Source organism: Patagioenas fasciata, chromosome 2 (genome assembly GCF_037038585.1).
Source record: "Patagioenas fasciata isolate bPatFas1 chromosome 2, bPatFas1.hap1, whole genome shotgun sequence".
NCBI lineage: Eukaryota > Metazoa > Chordata > Aves > Columbiformes > Columbidae > Patagioenas > Patagioenas fasciata.
This window is the reverse complement of record NC_092521.1, coordinates 64,284,762-64,299,158: the sequence shown is the minus strand read 5'-3', so window position 1 is coordinate 64,299,158 and position 14,397 is coordinate 64,284,762. Positions and strand designations below refer to the sequence as shown.

At 40.6% G+C, this 14,397-nt stretch overlaps 1 protein-coding gene across 6 annotated transcripts in view; it reads right to left on the bottom strand.

The window, feature by feature from the left end:
- CARMIL1 (capping protein regulator and myosin 1 linker 1) overlaps window positions 1–14,397 on the bottom strand; it is a 195,907-nt gene that overhangs the window by 24,628 nt on the left and 156,882 nt on the right. For 4 of the 6 annotated variants that reach the window (XM_065830887.2, XM_065830885.2, XM_071804322.1 and 1 more), the window contains 3 exons: window positions 5,075–5,092; window positions 805–871; window positions 289–485 (listed from right to left, as the gene is read on the bottom strand). In XM_065830887.2, coding sequence (XP_065686959.1) covers window positions 289–485; window positions 805–871; window positions 5,075–5,092 — 282 coding nt within the window. The remainder of the gene's footprint in view (window positions 1–288; window positions 486–804; window positions 872–5,074; window positions 5,093–14,397) is intronic. The other 2 variants (XM_065830888.2, XM_065830886.2) reach the window with 1 other exon arrangement.

The following is a 14,397-nucleotide window of genomic DNA, read 5'->3' as shown; positions in this document are numbered from 1 at the left end:
GTGTTTCCTGTGAAAGCTCCAAGTACCTTCAGAAATGCTTCCACAGAAAAACAAAATCAAATTAAAAAAAAAGATAAAACATATTCCGGTTTTAGGCTGTGTCAAACAAGACAAAAAGGTTGTAATAGAGATTCCACAGTGAAAGACACGAATACCAGAAGAAAAATGAAATAGTTGCTTATGGCTTTTAGAACTTCAACAGTTGACCTCATCACATTGCAAGACCTGACTCATGGCAAAAAGCAATCAACAGATGACATTGACAGCAATATTTTAATGTAGACTCACTGCTGCTTGGCTGGGCTGCTGCTTTTTATTCCTTTTGGGTCTTAATTTTGTGAAGTGTTCCAGTTTTCTCCCTTCTTCTGATGGTAGTTCTGAAATGAATCCAGAAGTTCGTTTGTCCGGCCTGCTGGAAGGAAATGGTGGGTCTTCTATATGGATAGGTACTTCTTCCAGTGCTTTATCTAGATCAAATTCCATTTCTAAGAGAAATCAAAATTTCCTAATTAGACTTAACATGCTATTTAAAACAAAAGACAATGCCAATCCTCTCTATTTTGTGGTAAATAATTATAAACACACTTAGAGAACTAAGCCACAACATGTTTGTGACCAGACAGAGCACTGTGAGGAAATATTTCCTACCAAATACACTAGAAGAGTCATAAAATAAAACAACTGTGTGGGCCTTAAACGCAATTCAGAAGGAGGGGGAGTTACCTGTGGTTTTCAATCAAGAACTACACTGAAGAATCTCAGGCAAGCAAAGAAGCAAAAAAGTTTTAATAAATTCTCACTTACCAAAAGCTCTGGACACTGGTCGGAGCATTCTACTGTGGATGCTTTTCCTTTTTGATTTAGGAGTCATCTACCAATATAAACCAAAACAAAAATGACTTCAGCGGACAGAAGAAATGACAAAGAACACACGTTTCTATCCAACAAATCAGTTCTTCGAGCCTATGTATCATTTCAAGATCTGATAAGGTTTAATGCCAGGAGGGAATGGGTCTTTTTCCTCCCCTCCTCAAACATTCAGAACTTTTTCTAAAATGACATTTTGTTCAACTGACTTCAAACAGAACCAGGTGGTAGTTTATTCTTCCCATTAAAATCTTTGGCTGTACATATGATGATTATCTGAACTGTCTGAGCATTAATACATTGAAACCCGACTGTAAAACAAGGGAACTATTAAAACCTCACCTCTGTATCTGAGATCATGAGGCACAGAAAATACAATTACTGCGTCTCGTACTGCACAGTTAATGACAATACCAGGGATAGTCTCCCTCTTGTTCTGGCTTTCATTTTTCCTACAAAATACATTATCTCAGTTCATTTGTCAGTGACATGCTACCGAGAATGACTAAAATTCAAGTATCTATGCCTCTGGACATTACCACACAGACCACCCAATTTCCCTATGAAAATGCAGTCTTGGAGCACACCACCGTTCTTCAAAAAGCAAAAATACTGTGGCAGGGTTTGTAGTATCTCCAGCAAACACATGACTACCATGGACTTCAGATATGCTGAGAATAGGTGGAAAGTTACCTTGGCATACGTTCCCTGTAGTTACTGAAAGTTATGTGCTACTCTTCTCATCTTCACATTCCCAGAAAAAAAGGAGTATGTTGCCTTAAGAGCACAAATACCCAGACCTAAGACCTGAATTTGTTATTTTTGGAAGAAAGTTGCCTTTATTTTCTTGCATGAACTCTTCTGAAAGTTTGCATGGCAAGACAAACTGTCTTGCTACAGGAAACAAATGTGTCACCTATTCCAAACCTCTTGATATAGCTCGGCATTGAAAGACTTTCAAACAAAAAACTGACCTGCAGGTTTTCTAAAGAGTTAATTAAAAGCGACTCAGCTTCTGCAAAGACAGGCTCCTTTGTTGTAGAGTCGTGCATGCTGGCTTTAGTGACACCCACATACTTTCACATCTTTAAGCCTTATGGCTTCAAACCTGGAGTGTTAGTCAGGAAGCTGCTACGGCTCACAACTCATTAACAGAATTGTTAATCAAGTTAAGTAGTATCAATTTTACATGAGCCAGAAAACACATAGTTGGCATTGACATTTCAGACAAATCACGAATTGTTCAAGTTTTTATGTATGGAAAGTTCAGTGCACAGACTTACTCGTACTGAATTCATATTCCCATCCGAAGTAGTCAGGAGGATTATTATGCCACCATTCACATGCTCAGGCTTATGACAGATTTTTCCTAACAGCAAAGTTATTACTCATCTTCTCAAGCTCAGAAAAGGACTTTCAGACTACAGAGTGGGCAATGATAGCACTGTCTGGGCAACAGAGCTCTGATTTTACTGCCATGCACACAGCTGGGAAAAAAAAGATACCTTCAGCTGTTGCAGGTTTCCACTTCCACATTTGACAAGCATCACTGAACAATACAGTAGTTTCAAGACCAGCCAGGAAACAGCTTGGCACCTGAGCAGACTTACCCTGAAACTAATGAGCAGGCAAAGTGTTATTGCATCAAAAGGTCAGACATGCCTTTCAGAGTTAACCAATAAATATAACGCATTTAATGGATTTGATGGCAAGTGGCTGGAGAGGTGCTGAATTTTTTCAGCCAAAATTGCAGTGGACTGTGCAATGGGTAGGCAGCTGAGCAGCCTCTGAACCGCACATCTCAACAGTTGCCTATCCGTCACCCAAACCTGGAACAACCAAAGGCATCCACACCTCATCTAAGGAAGAACTGAAGCAGCTCAGTATTTGGGGGACAGCAATTAAGAGTCACTATCAGTAGTCTCCTGGTTTTATTTCCAGAAGTAGCCCATTTCTCTTGTGCATGTGGCATGCATTTTGGTCTGCTTGCCACTTTTTTTGGTGGTGTGATTGGAAATTGCACCTAGCAGGATAATGCAGTAACTCATCTGCTAAAGAAGATCAGAAAAGAAGACAGAAAACAAGGCTGATGGGAGACCTCCAATTGTTCAGTAACTTCACAGCCACGGCCCGTGTTCAGAGTGCTCCTGGATGGACACAGACAAACTGAGAGGTGCTCCAGCCTGGGCCACCAATGCAGAAGAGCATGGGACAAGTTTCGAGGTTCCTGGGTAGGGTTTGCAACACTTCGAGATGTTCCCAACAGCCAGGAACAGCATCGTTCCATCTTCCTTTCCAGACAAGAAAGTGCCCCCAGATGACCCTGCAGAGCTTGTGCTGATGACCATAAGCCAGTCTCTGGATCACTGCTGTAACTTACTGTCAGCTTGGCATGATTCGTCAGCAGCCTGGTTGCTGGGGATAAAGGCAGAGGGATGGAGATGCCTTGCATTTGCTTGAACAGCATGAATAACAGCTACACATACACTTTTATTTGAAAACCTTCTGTTTCCTAGCCTGTTTAGGAAGTGCACAGATGAAAGGCTTCTTGCCAAGTGAACTTTCCAGATCACATGCAGAGCAAAATGGGTCAAAGCATTAATTTAAATAGGCCAGTGTGCTCTTTTTACAAAATATTAGACTTAATCTCAGCTTAATATCTCAGCCATCGTGCAGTATGCTACCGCAGCAGAGTACATGTCATTACCAGAGGAGACATCTGAACTCCTGGGGAAAGATCTCTGCCTCTCCCCAGCCTAAGCCCCATTTCCCATAGTTCATGGAAGCAGTTCAGGTTTGGCAGATGTGGACCTTCTGCCTTCCCTCCACCTCTGGCCACGCAGGCGTAACATGGGTCTCCTGCCTTATGTTTCACTCATGGCCTTTACAGGGAAATAGCTGTTAGTATCACCCTCCCCTCCTCTACTTTTTTCACATCTTTCAAGGACCTTCCATTGTAGCAGACCACCCCCTGAACTTCTTCCTTGTTTTGCCTGCTTTTCTGTGAGCACGCTGTAGGCTGTCTGGCAGGAAAGATAAAAAGATTAACTGCATCTCTGGGTCTTCAGAGGCCCCCTTGCGAGTCTGCATGCACCTGTGCCACTGAGATCTCCAGAGATGGTTCCACGAAGGTACCCCTCTGCAGAGCATGGGAGCCACCAAATCTCCACCATGGTCCCAAACAAGGGCTTATTTGGAGTTAGACACTCTCAAGTGTTCAAGTTAACTTTAAACTCCCAGGATCTCTTCCCATGATCACTTTTCCAGATCCCTCCCTTCTGACTCCCTCACAACACTATCTGAGGTCTCTTGAGTTTTCTTAAATTACGTTACCAACTGTGGAAGAACACTACCACCTTGGGAATTAAAAACAACAACTAAAATCACTTCGTTTTGAGTGCTAGAAAACAATGTGCTCTTCGAAACAGCCTCAAATACTCTACATTCCTTGATTATATAGATAATTAAAATTACTCCCAGTGCTGAGGGATATGCTAATTTCCATGTATTTCTCCTTCTCCTTCTCCTCCAAAGTAATTTACATTCAACCCTATGAGATATAGGGATGCTCTGTGACCCTCCTGTCACTTCCCTTTCAAAAGATTTCGGACAAATTAATGAATAACTTCCCCTTCCCTCTTGAAATTCAATTTCCCAACCAGTCTCCCTTCAACCTTCCTTCCTACAAAACAATGTTATTTGTTTTCAGCTTCAAGAAGGCATTAATAGTGACAGCACAAAAAGGTAAGAACAGCAGTCAAAAGCTCAAGGTGATCCAACTTGACAAAGAAAACACAACTGAACAAACTGAGATAACCCCTGACATCTCTTCCACCCTAGTGGCAAGAAAGCTCTAGTTTATGCCCATACTGAAGCCACTCTTTCATTAGGCTGGATGACGCTTGAGTATCAAACCAAATCAGTGGATTTTCTTTCTGAGCAGTAACGTTTGTGCTTATACCTCCAACATCAGCACTTTGCTTTGGTTTGGTCTTAAAGCCAAGGGATGTTTTAAATTCAGACGCTACACTAGCTGAACCATTTTGTGAAATCCAATCTCATCCCTAAACTGCTGCCTGTTTCATTTGTAGGTGCAGGTGGATGGCACTAGAGTCTCCCAGGAGACTCATGAGGCAGTACAGAGGCAAATGGAGCACAAAAACGTAAACAAGTAGGCCAGAAACAGCAGAGCTAAAAAAATACTTACACTTGTACAGCAGAGAGTCTCCATGCAGCAAAAAAGAAAGAAAAAAGAATATGAATGGGGAAGACAAAGCAATAGCAGTTCTCAGGAAAGGAGGCAAAACCAGAAGTCACCAAAATAAAGAAAACTAAAGCCAAAACACTTAGAAGTCTTAGCAGGAAAGGTGACATGCAAGAATGAAGTAAAAATCCCTTGCATTTAGAGGTGCTATACACTTTGTGTTTCCAGAGGATAACCAGAGAAGGATGTGAACTCTCTTGCTTTATTTATATTGAGACAAATTCAGGTTTTCAGATGTTTGTTTCCAATATACGGCACTCATCAATGGTGCCAACCTGCCACCTGCTGTCCCAATGTACCGTGTTTTTTCATTTTGCTGGTGCCAGTAGTGAGGAAAAACTGTAATTCTGTCATTTCCTAGTCTGAAGGAAGCTTCTGAATTAAAAATCAGCAGTTTTTTTTGAAAAACAGGAGAGCAAGGAAAACAAAACAAAGCGTCTCTTGAAAGAAAAGGGATGCAAGTCTGTTCTCCTGAGGTTTAAATAAACCTAAGCCCAAGTAGCGGTATTTCTCCTTCCCATAGTGAGGTTTAGAGGCACAGCCCTTTCAAGCATGTTTGGTACAGCAGAAGAATGCTATGCCACTAATATATCACGACCTTTCCTCTCCCCTTCAAAAAACTGAAAGAAAACAAAATGAAGCAGCACAGCCATCATATGAAATGAAGCAACGCCATACCCCATCTCTTGTGTGGAACATGAACAATCATATCATGCTCCTCCTTAATTTAGAGTAAGAACAAACAACTATTAGAAGTGAGGTTCTGTCTCCAAGTTGAATGGGAACTGCTGCTACAACACCACCACAGGCATTAGCAGAGTGTTTGTGGCAGAAGTCAATGGTCATGGTCTGGATTAAACTTCTCAGCAAGAAAGTGCTGCATTTTTAAAGAGATATCACACTGGTGTTAAATTATCAGCAGTGAAACCAGCCTGCGCATAATATGAAATTCATCCTTTAATTATTGAAGGGATATTAAGGTCAGTTTTTCAATACTCTGACGTTTTCAAACATAATGACCCACTTGTCACAGTTCATACTTCTAATCTTAACTGTAGCTAAAAGTTTTAAAGATATGATGATGGGCTATCTTTGAATATTAAGAACAGTGTTCTTGCACACAGCTCCACTCCTTTATATTCCTACTGTCCTGAGGGACAGCTTGGTTTTTTTGTTTGTTTGGTTTTAATTTCTCTTTTCTTTTACCTTCAGAAACTTTGGCTTTATGCAGAGTTCTCAACTAGTAGTGATTCAGACAAACCTCATAATTACTCTCATTTCTGTATGCTATCCACACACATACACTCTTACTCCATATCCCTGCCAGAATCCACGTTCTATTTTCTCTTGCCCATCTTCTACCATTCACATAGTATCTGAGATTGCTGGAGAGACTGCAGATTTCATTCAGAAACATCTTTAAAACTGAAACCATCTCAAAAATAAATTTCTAGCACACTTTAAAAATCAATCCGTAACAGGGTTTCTCTTTCAGATGGCCATTCTTGGTAGTACTCCAGTGTGTTCTGTGTATTTAATGCATAGGCAGGAAAGTGATTTATGCTACACAAGCAGCTGGAAATGTGATTAGGACCAAAGTACGAAGCAGTACATATGTAACAGGAAGCAATCCCAGGATGTGGGGAGTTTACAGTCTAAGGTCCTAATCCAGCAAGGGTTTACAGTAGCTCCCACACTTCACAGATCTCACCTGAGTGTGACTACTGCGCAGCTTAAAAGTTAAAAGGTGCTAAAAACCTTGTGGGTGTGGAGTAAGGAGGGAGAAGGAGGAGAGGGAGGCACGCAGCACGCAGCAGGTTGGACAAGGAAGCACCATTAAGCAAAGCAAAGACTGAGGGACTTGCGTGAAGTCACCAAGGAATCTGGCTGCTCTGCAGGAAACCTAATGCCAGTCTTCAGACCCCTGATCATGAGGCTACCCAACCCTCCCCTTCGTTTGTTCTCAGCGTAATTGCAAAATAAAGTGGTCTGCCTCCCAGCGCACACAGGTCCATTGCTAAAGCCGAAACGCCAACCCACAACCAAAAATCCCAACCAAATTCAACCCAAACAAAACCAGAAATTGGACTGGGGAATCATAACAATGTACCCACTGGGAATGAGCTGCCAGAAAAAAGTGTTTTCAATGATTCTTCCAGAACGTATTAAACCAGTAATAAATTGTTTCAGCTACATATATTTTTTGGGGTATGCCTTTTCTAAGAAAGAGGCATAAGAAAACTAGGCATTTTATCACAAGCCCTGCTATTTTATTTTCCTGTAAGGAATCCTGGCCTCTAGAGTTTCCATGACACCATCTCAGTCAATCAACATCTCCCATGCTTCTTCTAGTCTCCTAACTACCTTTGACAGAGATGTCACACACCTGTTGTCTCATTAAAGAAAAAAGAAAAAAAAAAGAAAAATCTTCAGGTGTGTTTTATAAAACAGAGTAGTAAATTGACCCACTTTGCTTTTTTGCATATGAATCTTTGGACACAGAGGTGTCTCTCCATCTGCATAGAAAGTCTCAGAAACCAGAAAGCTGCTATTGCTTACTTCAACTACTGAAGATCTTATAACATGATTTCCAGGATAAAACCCTCAGCATGGCTTGCAGAATTTTAGCTATGTACTTTTCACTAGCAGTGATGGTAACCTGAATCACTGTCCTTAGAATCTCCCCCTTGAGTGCCACTGTCCTTGGAAAGTTAAATACAATGCTAAAACCCCTGACAGCTAATAGAGTATTTTACAGGAGAGCAAAGCCACCAACACATTGTTTAGAAACCAAGGCCAAGCTGCAATATAAGCTGCTTTTTTTTTTTGATCCACCTGTCCTGAATGTAGCAGCTATGCATTTTTACACCAGCAGAGGATCTAGTCCTGATCTTATATTTCAGAGTTCTGCCCTCTACATGGAAGTACATAAATATACATATCGTATATAAATATGGCAAACAAATAATCCATACATGAATTCAAGGCAAATGTTTATTTCTTTCCCTTCCTCAAGAGCTGAATTTCTAGAGAAAAAGCTGTGGTTCAGAAGTAATTCAATTAGTTTCATCTCAACCAGCCTGACCTTTAGAATTACTCTGTACAGTAACATTTTTTCAAAGAAGTAGCACTGCAGTAAGATAAGCTCAATAGATTTGCCCTTGAGCTCATTTCATTTTCCTAGCGAAGAAACCTTTGCTCTTCTACTTGCTGAGATGTGGCTCATGTACACTGTGATATTTTGCCAAGTATTTCAACATATTCTTTTAATTAATAATTCTGCACTTGCATCTTTCAAGTCATGTAAAATTCCTGCATATATATATATATATATATATATACAAAGCTTTTATTATGAAGAGTAAAAAAACAGATGCATGAATAAACTGAGCAGTTCCTAAACCTATTAAACTGAATCTTTTATTTCATGTTTTGAATGAATATCCTGCAAGGAACTATGCACACAACTCCCACCTGCAAGAGAAAAAGCAGTTCTCAGTATCATCAGTTCTGTTTTCTACTTGCTCATGAAGAGGCTAAGAGTGCCTTCTACAGCAGCTGGGCTTTAAGACTAACAAAGAGGATGGTTCCAACTAATTTATTTTACTTAAAAACTAAGTGTACATGGAGAGTTGCTGCAGATCAGATGGCTGGTTGTCATTTTTCACTATGTTCAGCTGGCAAACACTGATGCAAACATTACTTTGTTCATGACCGAAACTTCCTTATAGCAAAAAGAACAGGCTCTTAAACTCAGCAAATATGGAGGGTTAGAAAGCTGTTTAAGATACTCTTAGGCAATTCATTTAAGACAGTCACCATATGTATTGGGTGCCCTGGGCAATAACACCATTAAAGCAAGTTTGAGGCAAGGTACGGCTGAAGTGTTCAAAGTCAGGTGAGATGGGGTTTTGAGCAACCTGATCTAGTAGGAGGTGCCCCTGCCCATGGCTAGGGGGCTGGACTAGACAGTCTTTGAAGGGTCCTTCCAAACCAAAACTTTCTATGACTTCATGAACAGGAAGTCATGATGTTGTATCTCCCTGCCCTACAGCTTCCCAGGACTGAAAACCAACACAACTTCTGCATCTCTCCTTCCTTCTGACAACCTGAAGTGAACAGCTACCAAAAGGATAAGCAGTCATCCAGGCAAAAATGACTAGTCATCTTCCCACCATTGTTAGACCCTCTGGGGACAGACGAAGCAGTGACATTTCAAAGGGGAAATGCTACAGGGAGACTCATCACAGTGAATCAGATACACTTCATCCTGTATGGGGAAGTGGACCAGTAGCCTTCCTGCTCAGAATTTGATGGGAAGCTCTACCCTTGAAAACCCAGGCATATTTGAGCTGCTGCTATTTTCTCACTGAAGTTTGTCTCAGACATCTTTCTAGCACGCACACTAAATCTACATAACTCTCAGCCACTTAGAGATATGTTTTGTGAACGTAAACATTGAAAAAAACCTCTTCATTTAAAGCCCCGTCAGGAACTAGTACATCAAGGTATCTCCCTATTAAAAACAGGAGATATTTTAATAGACAACTAGCAAATATTCTAAGATCCTATATGGAAAATAGAAATACTTGAGGAGACAGACATTTGGTTTTGAAACTAGAGTTTCTTCTTTAAAACAAATGGATAAACCGGGTCAATCATAATTACCCAAGAGAGGATGGCAAAACTCAAGGCTCACCTATGGAGAGCTAGCACCTAAGTGTGACTTTTAATAATGCTGCTTGGTCAGACCGTCAAGGGACAGCACATGAACCCAAGAAGGACAGAAAGAGCATGAAGGGAGGGAAAGATGCCTGCCTTGCAAAGCAGAACTGCTCACTCACAAGTGAGGAACCAATTGCTGGCTGGCAATGAGGCACCAGATTCTGCAATTGCTCAGAGCATATAAGTGCAAACTTGCCATGGACTACCTAAATACCATGGTACTGGAAATGATTCACAGCTCAAACGTACAAAATAAACAGGTTCTGATGAGCTTTGATTGAAAATACTTTGACTTTTCAATTTCTTTGTCTTTCTATCCCACTCAATCCTTTCAGTTTCCTTTAACATCTACTTACTTGAAGGTTTTTTGCACCAATTTTGGTGCTTTTGGTTTCAGATCAGTATTCCAATCCTGTCACTACTGACTTCAAAAATCCACAGTAATTTGATCTTTACAATTTCACAATGGGGATTTAGCTGACCTGAATAACAGCCAAAGTATCTATTTACCTCTAAGTTCCCCTCTAGTCAGAGAAAGACGTTTTGAGAGGAAGCCTGATAAATTTATGAATAGTACTGTGTGCTGCAGCTGTTCATGATAGCAGGGATGAGACCTGATGACTTGGAAGCTGTCTTTCTAGCCTTTTGGCACTAGGCACTCTGGATTTCATTTATTTATTTAAAAGTTCTGATTCCAGGAATCTAGCTCATCCTAAACTCCTTTTCCTTGACAAAATATAGCAAAATCTAATAGTACTTAGTAACTGCCTGCCCTAACACAGACTTTCCCTACTCTCATCCTGTAAGTGATTTTTCCTTATGCCTGAAACATGAGGTGTGAATTTTTCAGAGGAAAAAAATCGCAAGCTTCCTGCTCTTGTGGTGAAGTGAGAACCATGAACCACTCTCAGTAAGACAGGGCTGTGCATGTGCTGCTTTTAGTAGGCTCTCCAAATTTCAGAGTAAACAAGAATCCCCCACTCAACACAGATGAGTAACTTTGGCCAACTTAGTTGAGACACTGAAAAAATCAAAGAGCAGTAGAAGGGATCATGCAACCTATACAGAAAACTCAGCTACCTGGCAAGGTCAGCTTGCCAGATATTAATTGAGTCAAGAAGCATTATGGCTGCAAACAGATGTGCTCTACAGAAATGTCACCATTAGAGGTTATTCTTATGCTGTTTGCTGTTGTCCCTCTGCCAAAGGTTACAGAATCTACATTTTGGCAAGACCTCTTCCAAAGGAGCTCTTGTTAATCTGCCACAGGAAACGACGAGCAGCCTGTGTTAAACAGGCTGTGGAAAGATAATTCTGGATCTATTTATGTTGAACACTGATTGACCCCACAGCTCTGCTGGCAAAAGGGACCACTCAATTGTTTCCTGATCCAGCCCATGCAAAAGGGCTTTGTCCTCATAACCTGTGAATTTTACCTGAAGTAGGTAAGTGAGCGCTTGGGTGATCCCTGCCGCTGGCTGCATGGGTGAGTGCTGCCTGGCAGGGCAAGCAAACCAGGTAGGGACAGTCACCTCTGTCACCACGTCAGTTGAACTGGATGGATGTCCACCAGCAGGCTACAGTCCAGCTTAAAACTGCTGCAGGGAGGTTAAATTCTCCAGACTAGCGTTTCAGTGAGTGCTTTGTTACTGAACTCTCCTTTCCATGTGGCTTTTTGACAACACATGAAATTAAATGATGGAAACTCGGTATCCATAAGACAACTACTGCCACAAAGGACGTAACTACACACCCTCCTCTCCACTCTCAATACAAATCTGGGTCTGCTAAGACAAAACAAAGCATCAGTATTGTGGGAAGACAAGCTCCTGATACAAAAGTACCACAATGAACACAGAATAACCAGCAGATGCACTTCACAATTCTTGTTTCAACCTAAGCAGAAATCTGCCTCCAATTTTACACTTTCTTTCTTAATCAAGCACGTAGTGCTGTTACTAGAAGTAGTTTGTCACATTCTTCATTTACTTCATATTGTGCCAATAATGTAACCTAGATTATGAGAGACTGCTTTGAGCTCTAAGAAATCTCAGCTGGTTTAACAAAAACATAGTTTATATCAATTATCTATCACCTTCTTCCACTCAAAGAGAGCAATTAAAAGACACTGAAAGCCAGGTTTCTTTTAAAGTGTTTCAGCTGGGAACACATAACTTCTCATGAGCCTGAAGGAGACAGTAGTCTGTAGTCTACACATGAAACAGGCATTGAATAGACACAGATAAGGACCTCTAAAGGCAGTGAGGATGCTGCAAAACTATATCTAAAGGAACCCAGGAAAAGACAGGTAACAAATATTCACAATTAAAATTAATGCAATCCTAATAGTGATGGTGAGGCTAACATATAAACACACAACTTGCAAATAAGGTATTTATAAATGCTGCAAAATTATCACACGGGCTCCCTCTGTTTCTCACTTTCTCAGCCCGGGCACTGGATGGGGAGCAACGCTGGCACCCTGTTGCGCCCCTCCTGGTGATGTTTTCATAAACTCTCCTAATTTAGGGTGAGTCCGAAATATTACTGCCCTCCCACTGAAGTAGATTTGCTCACATGCCTGTGATGAAGCCTTTTCAGAAGCCAAGAATACTCTCGCATACCACAATGCCAGCTCCTAGCTTCCTGCAGAGTGCTGTATTTACTACACATCAAAGGCCCGTTTCTGCTAATGCACACAAGAGAGAAACTCAAGTGTCACAATCCATTTAATCCGGCATTCATCCAGGCTACTGCCTTTGCCCTCACCCCTGCCTGCTTGTTCCTGCTGCTCAAGATTTGCTTTGTGAACTAGTCAGTCTATGAACTATCCTGGGAAAGAAATCCTCCGCAGAAAGCTTCATTTTTAGCTGAATCAATTCCCACACCCAGTTTGCAGTGAGGCTGTGCAAGCACTCATACGAGTGTGAATGTCTGGACAGGAAAGACAGAGCAGCGTACAGGACAAATGTGGAAATGCTCTTTTTCAGCAAGAACAGTGATTTTTGCTGGCTTAAGCATGTCATAGAGCTTTATTTGTAGCACAGGAGAACATAAGGAGTCCAACAGGAACTGGGGTGTTATGGCAGTAGGTATTCAGTCCTTCAGCCAAAAGCTGACTGTCCATGCCCAAGGCAGTTCTGCTGCAGGTAAACAGAGAGCAACAAGAAGGAGATGCGGTAGTATGTCAAGGCATACCAGAGAATCTCTCATTTTTCTTCCCACAGTATCAGCACATTTGCACATACGAGTCTGCATCATGATCTCCTTCCTCTGGTGAAAGCCACTGAAGAAGTTTCTCTTGTTTTAATTCTAAATTGTTTTGGATGAATGGGTGGGGACAGAAAACCTTTCAGATGGTGTTTTGGGAGGTGTTGGTTGTTGTTTTTTGTTTTTGTTTGTTTGTTTGTTTTAAAATTTAATTCTGGTGTGGTGAGTGCAATTTCTCCCTTTTCTTTGAAAACACTGAGGTCCATTCACTCCTTATCTTTTAGAACTCTCAGGTTTATAAGTCTTCACCTGGATACTGGGCTAATCTGCTAAATCTTTGACAAAGGTCAGTTAGTACATTCCCAGGAAAAAACGCACATCGCTGATCTAGAAGTGTTCTGCTACTACTGCAAATTTTCTTCTCCACTGTAGAGGTAAAATGTATTGTTCAATAAAAACTAGAACATTAATATATAGCTCATGGGATTATTTTTTTTTAAGCTTTCCTCCATTAAAGTCATAGAACCATCTCTGTGGTTAAAATTAGAAATAGGTAAGAAATGGCTAAGATTCAATATTCATCACAGGCAGTTCTTTTCTATTAGCTACAAGCATTTTTGTAAACACATAATTTACCATCCAAGCATTTCAATCTTACACTGAAATGCTTTAAGGAAGATTTATAAGCAGACTTGTGCATTACAACTGACAATTCCTTTACACGTTTCAAACTATTTCCTACCATACCTCCTGGTAACACAAATAACCTCTGCCTTGCTCTAAAAACAATACTTATCCTTCTGTATGCTTGTTGCTAACTTTAGCAATAAAATTATATTGCTGAAATGGATATTTTGGAGATTATGAGTACACAGATTTCTAGTAAAAACATATTTATTTTGAAGATTTTCTTCAAATAGTGGCTCAACTCTGGCGATCTCCTTTTAGTAATGTGGAAGCCAAACCAACATTCAAATAGCTCAAAAAAAAAAAAAAAGAAAAGCTCTAGAATGTAACTGTTAAACACACTTTAACAAAGATGCTCCATTGTCTTTTGGCGGGGAATTGAGCACCATTTAATCTCTCTCACTTCTGCAGAGAACTAATGGTTATGAAGGAATAAAGTACAACCAGAAGCACTACGCAAAATCAAATCAGTTAGTATCTACCTACACAATTACACGTAACAAGATACACGATATTCAATCCCAGTAAAAAAGCGTGCTTTAAAGTTAGTTTTTAAATGCATATATCAGTTTAAAATGTGTCACTCCTATCATATACGCACAGAAAAATTTAGAGAAACTGTACTATTTTATGAAGTCAATTCA